The sequence below is a fragment of the Limulus polyphemus genome, unplaced genomic scaffold (genome assembly GCF_000517525.1).
Source record: "Limulus polyphemus unplaced genomic scaffold, Limulus_polyphemus-2.1.2 Scaffold456, whole genome shotgun sequence".
Lineage (NCBI taxonomy): Eukaryota > Metazoa > Arthropoda > Merostomata > Xiphosura > Limulidae > Limulus > Limulus polyphemus.
The window spans coordinates 543,126-552,081 of record NW_013666066.1 but is presented as its reverse complement, the minus strand read 5'-3'; the positions used below and the strand labels follow the sequence as shown (position 1 = coordinate 552,081).

At 31.1% G+C, this 8,956-nt stretch overlaps 1 protein-coding gene across 6 annotated transcripts in view; it reads left to right on the top strand.

Annotated features, from left to right (window-relative positions):
- LOC106458402 (protein unc-13 homolog B-like) overlaps positions 1-8,956 on the top strand; it is a 48,492-nt gene that overhangs the window by 28,921 nt on the left and 10,615 nt on the right. For 5 of the 6 annotated variants that reach the window (XM_022384608.1, XM_022384611.1, XM_022384610.1 and 2 more), the window contains 5 exons: positions 694-782; positions 5,227-5,443; positions 6,046-6,114; positions 7,440-7,538; positions 7,808-8,021. In XM_022384608.1, the coding sequence (XP_022240316.1) occupies positions 694-782; positions 5,227-5,443; positions 6,046-6,114; positions 7,440-7,538; positions 7,808-8,021 (688 nt within the window). The remainder of the gene's footprint in view (positions 1-693; positions 783-5,226; positions 5,444-6,045; positions 6,115-7,439; positions 7,539-7,807; positions 8,022-8,956) is intronic. The other variant, XM_022384609.1, reaches the window with a different exon arrangement.

Here is an 8,956-nt window from a genome sequence, read left to right as displayed (position 1 = left end):
TCAGTTTATAGAAAGAAAAGATAAGAGATTTATCAGTTTATAGAAAGAAAAGATATGAGATTTATCAGTTTATAGAAAGAAAAGATAAGAGATTTATCAGTTTATAGAAAGAAAAGATATGAGATTTCTCAGTTTATAGAAAGAAAAGATATGAGATTTGTCAGTTTATAGTGACCACTCTCTTTTCTCTCCCTATTCTTGTTGGTATAAAAAGATTAAAACCACTACTTGATCAGTTAACAAAAATATTTAACTTAAAACGTTTGGAGTAAACTTTTGTTAGGTTTGATATGCTTCCAGGTTGACTTATCATTATTTAGGAACATTTGATTTGATTTTTGGACACAGTTTTAACTGTTTTGTTGTTTTCTCACGTCTTCTTACTGGGTAATTCATTCTGATAACTATGATGTGAAGAATTCATGTTTGTATGTTCAGGTCTACATGTAATAATCCTGGTAGTGAAAAATAGTATTTAATATACAACTGTAAATACAAAATTTTACATAAAATGCTTTTATAATATACTAAAGAACAAACTTTGTTGTTGTTTTTTCACTTTTAATTAGTCCTTTTAAATATGTTACATATGTAGATTTAAACATGATAGTAAGTGAGATTGTGGCTTTGGGCAGTATCATCTAATCCCACAGCTTTACTAAATAGAACCATAAATTTTTGGTGTTCTTACAGCTCGAGAACGATGCTGCCAACATTCTAAAAGAACTCCAACAGTCACTGAACACCGTCCTAGATGATTTGAGCTCAGTGTTTGCTGTCAGGTTTGTCTTTATTTTAATAGTTTACTCCGTCAGTTAGTGTACCGCTAAAAGTCTTACTAATATGAAATTAAAGGACTATAGTTAATGTAATGAAAGTTGGTACTCTTTATTAGTATATAGCTTATAGTGTATGTAACTCTAACTAGCATGTGGATGGGCAACTAGTGAACCAGGGGCTGTATCCAACCTCACAGACAATCTGATATGGCCCACCACCAGTTGGAGGATAGACATATTAACTCAGTAAATACTGGTTCTGGTACCACTCAACCAAAACGTTTCATTCAAGTATGGGCAACTGGTGAAACAGGGGCTGTATCCAACCTCAAAGACAATCTTATATGGCCCACCACTAGTTGGAGAATAAACATATTAACTCAGTAAATACTGGTTCTGGTACCACTCAACCAAAACGTTTCATTCAAGTATTTGTGTAGGGAAGCATATTACAGTAGGAAACTTGTGTCACGTATACAAGACCACATTCATGTGTTTATTTCTTAAATGTATTTCAGTACTTTTGCACTAAAAAAACTCAAAGTGTAAACTAATACATTATATGAGGCTTTTAGAGTGACTTATGTTACTTGTGTGTTAGACAAATGAAAGAAAATTGGTATTAGATTGTTTATTACAGCAATAGTAAGACTCATTTCCAAGAGAATGGCATGCTACTTGCTTACAAACTAGTACATGATGTATTTAATATTTCTGAATCGAAAGATTGCACTCTGAGGTAAGCAGAAATAAACATGTGGCCCCTCAAAGTTTTTTAGTGGAGTTTGTGACACTATGCTCTACATAAGAGGTTCCCATTGTTGAGTTTGAATAAATGTAGAGTAACTAACTGTGGTTAGTGTGGTGCTAGAACCAGTTCTTGTTATTGGAAAGTGGGAAGTAACAAAGTATGTAGTTGTAAGTAACTACTTCTGGGTTGAGTTCGAATAAACGTAGAGTAACTAACTGTGGTTAGTGTGGTGCTAGAAGCAGTTAGTTCTTGTTATTAGAATGTGGGAAGTAACGAAGTATCAAGTTGTAAGTAACTACTTCTGGGTTGAGTTTGAATAAACGTAGAGTAACTAAATGTGGTTAGTGTGGTGCTAGAAGCAGTTAGTTCTTGTTATTGGAAAGTGGGAAGTAACGAAGTATCTAGTTGTAAGTAACTACTTCTGGGTTGAGTTTGAATAAACGTAGAGTAACTAACTGTGGTTGTGTGGTGCTAGAAGCAGTTAGTTCTTGTTATTAGAACGTGGGAAGTAACGAAGTATCTAGTTGTAAGTAACTACTTCTGGGTTGAGTTTGAATAAACATAGAGTAACTAACTGTGGTTACTGTGGTGCTAGAAGCAGCTAGTTCTTGTTATTGGAAAGTGGGAAGTAACGAAGTATGTAGTTGTAAGTAACTACTTCTGGGTTGAGTTTGAATAAACATAGAGTAACTAACTGTGGTTAGTGTGGTGCTAGAAGCAGTTAGTTCTTGTTATTGGAAAGTGGGAAGTAACGAAGTATCTAGTTGTAAGTAACTACTTCTGGGTTGAGTTTGAATAACCGTAGAGTAACTAACTGTGGTTAGTGTGGTGCTAGAAGCAGTTCTTGTTATTGGAAAGTGGGAAGTAACAAAATATGTAGTTGTAAGTAACTACTTCTGGGTTGAGTTTGAATAAACGTAGAGTAACTAACTGTGGTTAGTGTGGTGCTAGAAGCAGTTAGTTCTTGTTATTAGAATGTGGGAAGTAACGAAGTATGTAGTTGTAAGTAACTACTTCTGGGTTGAGTTTGAATAAACGTAGAGTAACTAACTGTGGTTAGTGTGGTGCTAGAAGCAGTTAGTTCTTGTTATTGGAAAGTGGGAAGTAACGAAGTATGTAGTTGTAAGTAACTACTTCTGGGGTGAGTTTGAATAAACGTAGATTAACTAACTGTGGTTAGTGTGGTGCTAGAAGCAGTTAGTTCTTGTTATTAGAACGTAGGAAATAATGAAGTATGTAGTTGTAAGTAACTACTTCTGGGTTGAGTTTGAATAAACGTAGAGTAACTAACTGTGGTTAGTGTGGTGCTAGAAGCAGTTAGTTCTTGTTATTGGAAAATGGGAAGTAACAAAGTATCTTGTTGTAAAGTAACTACTTCTGGTTGCTATTGAACTGTAGGTTTGTTAAGTATATGCTACTAGCAGTCAGTGTAAATAGTTGGAAGCAATTAATTCTTCTTAGGCATAACTGCAAATCGTTAGTAATGATAAATATATAACAATTCAGAAGTTAACTGTAACTCCGATTAGTTAGTTTATACATAGAAGTAACTGGTACCTAGTTAATATGTAGCAGTTAATTCTGGTTATGAAGTATCTGTAAGCAATTAATTTTGGCTACTGTGTAGCTGTAAACAGTTCTACACAGTAGCCAAAATTAATTGCTTACAGATATATACTAATCAAATTAATTACTTAGAGCTACATACTAAACAGAATTCTGTAAACAGTTCATTCTGTTTAGTATGTAGCTGTAAGAAATAATTCTGGTTAGTATATATCTGTAAGAAATAATTCTGGTTAGTATATATCTGTAAGCAATTAATTTTGGTTAATACATAACAGTAATTAAGTAATTCTGGTTTATATACAACTAGAAGTAACTCTAACCTAAGTTAATATATATGTAAGTGAAGAAATATTGGAAATACAAAAATTACTGAATTTTTTATGTGAATTCAAAGAAAAGTTAATCATGGTCATAAGTAAAAACATCAGCAGGATTGAGAATCATTGCTTTAACTTCATTTTTCCTCGAATACCTAACACAAAATCCATCAATTGTTCTATATATAGTATTTCTTTTACTCTATTTCCATTATTTTACTCTAAATTACAAATTTAGACTAAAACCACATTCACAAACCCACTACTGTAATTGATTATTAATTAATTATATTATAATTCTGAAGTAATAACCTGGAAATGCTGTATCACATGGTGTCAAATGTATATTTTATTGCATGAAATATTTGATAACTTCTAAAAATAAACATGAAGCCCAATCTGTCATTCGGTTCACCACTTCTCACTGACTTTTACTGGTGAGTGAAAGACAACTAAAAACGTCATATTTATTTGATAGCTTTAGCCTGCTACAAATACCAAATAATCATTGCATTACTGAAGTAAAAACACCTTCATTAGTCAGCAACCACTATTAATCCAGTAAAAGTAAGTGTCAAACTTCAAAGTGTTCAGTTATATACTTAAAAAAAATAGTAAATGTATATGTGTACTCACAGTATGTAATAGAAAGCCCCATCTAGTGGTGTCAACATAAATTTATATACATTTTTCTGTTTACCATAATGGGTAAGATATAGGGCATTTTTAAATTGGAAAATTGCTGATATTGTGGTATTGATATATTTATTAGCACTAATTTTCTGACTGTCTAATTTTAGTAAACACTTCAAACTTTCTTACCAATCTGTTAATTATTTTAATGTTGTAGTAATTAGAAGCTAGTTTGTATTACATAGATTTAGAAAAATACAAGTATGTTATTAATTTTAGATACTTTTTCAGCTCTTCAATGTTAGAACTTAAATTGGCACTGTTTTTAGTATATAGCTAGAAACAACTAATTCTGATAAGCAAATGGACAGGAAATAAAGTCTGGTTAGTATGTAAATAGAATTATAGATTTGATTAGTATCAGCTAAAGTGTTTATTGTAGTTAATATGTAGCTGTGTATAACTCATTATTTTACTACAAAGCTGGAAGTAACTGTAACCGTGGTCACTTTACACAAGAAGCTGTTTAATGTGGTTAATATGCAGTGTTGGTAAATGTGTGTCTAATTAGTTATATAGGTTATTAGTGTGCACCTTCATATGTGGTTTATTACTACTGTAATTTTAAAGTCTGGTTAATATGCAGTGTGTGGTAACTGTCTGTCTAATTAGTACAGAGTTATATAGGTTATTAGTGTGCACTTTCATATGTGGTTTATTACTACTGTAATTTTAAAGTCTAGTTAATATGCAGTGTGTGGTAACTGTGTGTCTAATTAGTACAGAGTTATATAGGTTATTAGTGTGCGTCTTCATATGTGGTTTATTACTACTGTAATTTTAAAGTCTAGTTAATATGCAGTGTGTGGTAACTGTGTGTCTAATTAGTACAGAGTTATTAAGGTTATTAGTGTGCGTCTTCATATGTGGTTTATTACTACTGTAATTTTAAAGCCTGGTTAATATACAGTGTGTGGAAACTGTGTGTCTAATTAGTACAGAGTTATATAGTTTATTAGTGTGCGTCTTCATATGTGGTTTATTACTACTGTAATTTTAAAGTCTGGTTATGGTACAGCTGTAATAGTGCTGTTGGTTTACACCTAAAAGTCATGTTGGAAAATTAGTTGCAAGTCAGTTATACTCAGTTTTTAATTTGTTTGTTTTTTAATTCTAGTTTGGAGTCTACAATCAAACAAAGTATGCAAGAGCTAAATGGGCTGCTTGCTGCTGTAAAGGGAAGTGGACAAGTGGCGATGAATCAGAATGCCCAGCGGTCAGAAGTGACTGCCGAAGCAGATCATATACTTCATCCAATTATGGACATTCTCGATGGGAAACTAACCATGTTTGCCCAGGTGTGTGAGCGAACTGTTCTGAAAAGGCTACTCAAGGTATGTGTTTTACCATTCCACATACGTTTGTACACAAAATAATATTGGAAATGGTCATCATGTAGCTGTTGTTAGGTCGATGTGTTAATGGTAAAAAACTATTCAAGCTTTAGCTGTGTTATGCCACTGTATTTATAAGTATGATAGTAGTAGCAGTGCTCAAATATGTGACTGTATGTACTGAAAAGATTACTTCAAGTTTGTGCCGATCTCCAGGTATTTATAGATGTAGAATAACATTTTGATATGATTTTTAGTGTAATATTACTCAGGTTTGTGTTTATGTACCAAGGTTTGGACTGATCTTCACATGTTTAAAATATACAAGTATATTGTAAGCATTATTTAATCAGATCTGTGAATATGTTTAATTGCAGAATTGTATTGAAAGCATGGCTTATATTTATAAATCTGATGCTATTAATGATGTTTCTTTTTTAACATTTCCAAAGCTACTTTTTTTAATTAGTAAGGAAATCTGTTATAATTGTATAATTTGTATAGTAATTAAAAGAGCTATGCAGCTTGTAAACTTATAAAGACAACAGTACAAATGATAGTGTAATACTACACATGTTTAAAGAACTTCATTTTATTTCCAGGAATTATGGAAAATTGTAATGCATACAATGGAAAAAACTGTCGTTTTGCCACCAATCTCAGAAAAAAATGTAAGTTGTTTTTTCATAATATATTTATCTGAATAAATGGAACATGGCTGTATTTTTCTTTGAAAACATAGTGTAACTTCAAGAGTGTGAATTGTGAAATACTGTGCTTGTAAAACTGTGTTCGAATGATGACGATATAAAGAATTTCAGAGATAATTTTTATTTTATTATGAAACATTCTTCAGTGACATAAGCACAGTAATAGCAGGATCATTTCTTGTCGTTTTATCCAATCCTTCAAGCATCGTTTAACATGTTAACAATACACAGTTATTCCATTACTACTAGTTGCTCACTGATATCTTAATTGTTCTTGCAAAATAAACTTCATTAATTTTATCAATTATCAATACCTTGTATCTAAAAATTAACATTCATAACTAAAGTAAGTCAATTAATTTGATTATGTTCTTTAGCATCTTTACTTTTATTTTTTTTCCTTCCCAAAGTTGGTTTTACCAGATCTTGTAAGTGCCAAAATTAAATGCTTGATGGTTTTTCTGCCTGTTGTATTTACTTAGTAGTTAATCATGGAAAAACCTACAGAACTACAAATTTTACTTGAAATTTGAATGCTGCATTAATCTCTAAACACATTTTGTCTCCCATGATAACATCTGTGAGCCTGTTAAACACTGAAAGTTTTTATTCAACATTAGAATAGCTAGAGTTGCACTTGTGATATGATCTAAATATATTCTCTCACTTAAAATCTTGCTAACTTAGAAAAATGGGTACAAACAACAGTTAGACCTAAACCTTTTAAAATACTTTCACAAGAAATTGATGTGGTAAACTCCATTAAGTTATAAATCGTATTCTCCACGTGTGTCTTCAAAACTCATTTTGTCAAACATAACACATAGAAAGGTCACAAAAAAACATTGTTTTTTTATCTTTCTTATTCATAGTTTATCTTGTCTAAATTACCAAATTCTATTTAAAGATTGGTTCAGAGAAAGAATGCTTATACTGAATTATATTCTCTAGTACGCTTGTACTAAATCATGTTCTCTAGAATGCTTATACTAAATCATGTTCTCTAGAATGCTTATACTGAATCATGTTCTCTAGAATGCTTATACTGAATCATGTTCTCTAGTGTTTATACTAAATCATGTTCTCTAGAATGCTTATACTAAATCATGTTCTCTAGAATGCTTATACTGAATCATATTCTCTAGAAGGCTTATACTAAATCATGTTGTCTAGAGTGCTTATACAAATTCATGTTCTAAAATGCTTATACTAAATCATGTTCTCTAGAATGCTTATACTAAATCATGTTCTCTGCCTTTCTCTCTTTGACTCTTTCCTTTTCCTAGCTGATCTTGCCAAACCTGCCAAATGCCAAAATTGAAGATATGTCTAGATTATTCAGAAACCATGTGACAGTAAACAGGCTACCAACATTAGGTGTTATGGTGAGTAAAGAACCTGAATTATACAGCATGTTGGACATTCTTCCATAGACTAGACGTGTTACTGTTTCATCCTTTTTTTTTTGGATGGTGTAGAGCTGTGAACATTGATGGCATCAACCTTGTTTTTATTTCTGTTTACCATCTCTACTTATTTATCTATCTCTATTTGATAGAGTATGTATGTATAAAATATTTTTTGACAGTCTTTTGTGCTGTTAAAAGAAGCTTTTATTACTATATTAATACAAGTTTTTTTCTTTTCTTGGCAGGAAGTGGAAAAGAACCTTACACCTAAACAGTGTGCCGTCTTGGATGTGGCCTTGGATACTATTAAGCAGTACTTTCATGCTAATGGAAATGGACTGAAGAAGGCATTCTTAGATAAGAGTGCTGAACTTCAGTCATTACGTTATGCCTTGTCACTGTATACGCAGACTACTGACACTCTGATCAAAACATTTGTCAGTACGCAGACTAAACAAGGTAATGTGTTTTATTTAAAACTATGTCACTCAATTCTCAAAATACTTAAACTTTTACCAAGATACTTGTGGTACTTAGATGAAACAACTTAAAATATTGCATTTCAAATTATATGCCACTATACATTAAAAAAACTGAAATATTTGTAGTATTCAGATTAAATAAAATAAGAAGTGATCTTGAGCTGTGTTTCTTTGTACACACAAATCACTGACACTTTAATCAAAACATGCTAAGTTTTCCAACTAAACAACTTTTTTGTTTACTAATTTTTTTAAAGTACTGAAACTGTGATCAAAAAATTTATCACTAAACATTTAAGTTATTGTATTTAAAATTACAAGTATCATTTATAAAAGAAGGAATGTATTTGTTGCTGCAGAGTTTTAATGATTTTTTTGAAAAAGAATTATGTGATAAGCAAGTTTTTCAATTTACAAGTTAAACCAATAAAAAATCTGTGAAACTAGCAAGGTAGATCCTGTGACTTGAGACATTTTAGGCTACTTAAACTTAGTCTGAATTGTTTTTTGGAAAACTGAATTTTATTCAAACTATAATTTTTGTTACAGTGCTTGAATTTCAGAACATAGTAACTATATTTCTTCATCATAAAGACTTTGTTAAAATTTAACACCTCTTAACATTTAGAGTTAATTTAATGCTTTTCGGTAGATAATTCAAATTCCAACGATTATTCTAAGGTTTTGATAATTACATATGATTCAGTCTGTGTGAAATCAGATATTTTTAGGTAAACTGAGTTTCATGAAGACAGTAATAGTTTATTAAAATTGAAAAACTTTAACCTACTCTTATTATTCTAAGGTTTTGATAATTACATATGATTCAGTCTGTGTGAAATCAGATATTTTTATGTAAACTGATGTGTCATGGAGACAGTAATAGTTTATTAAAATTGAAAAACTTTAACA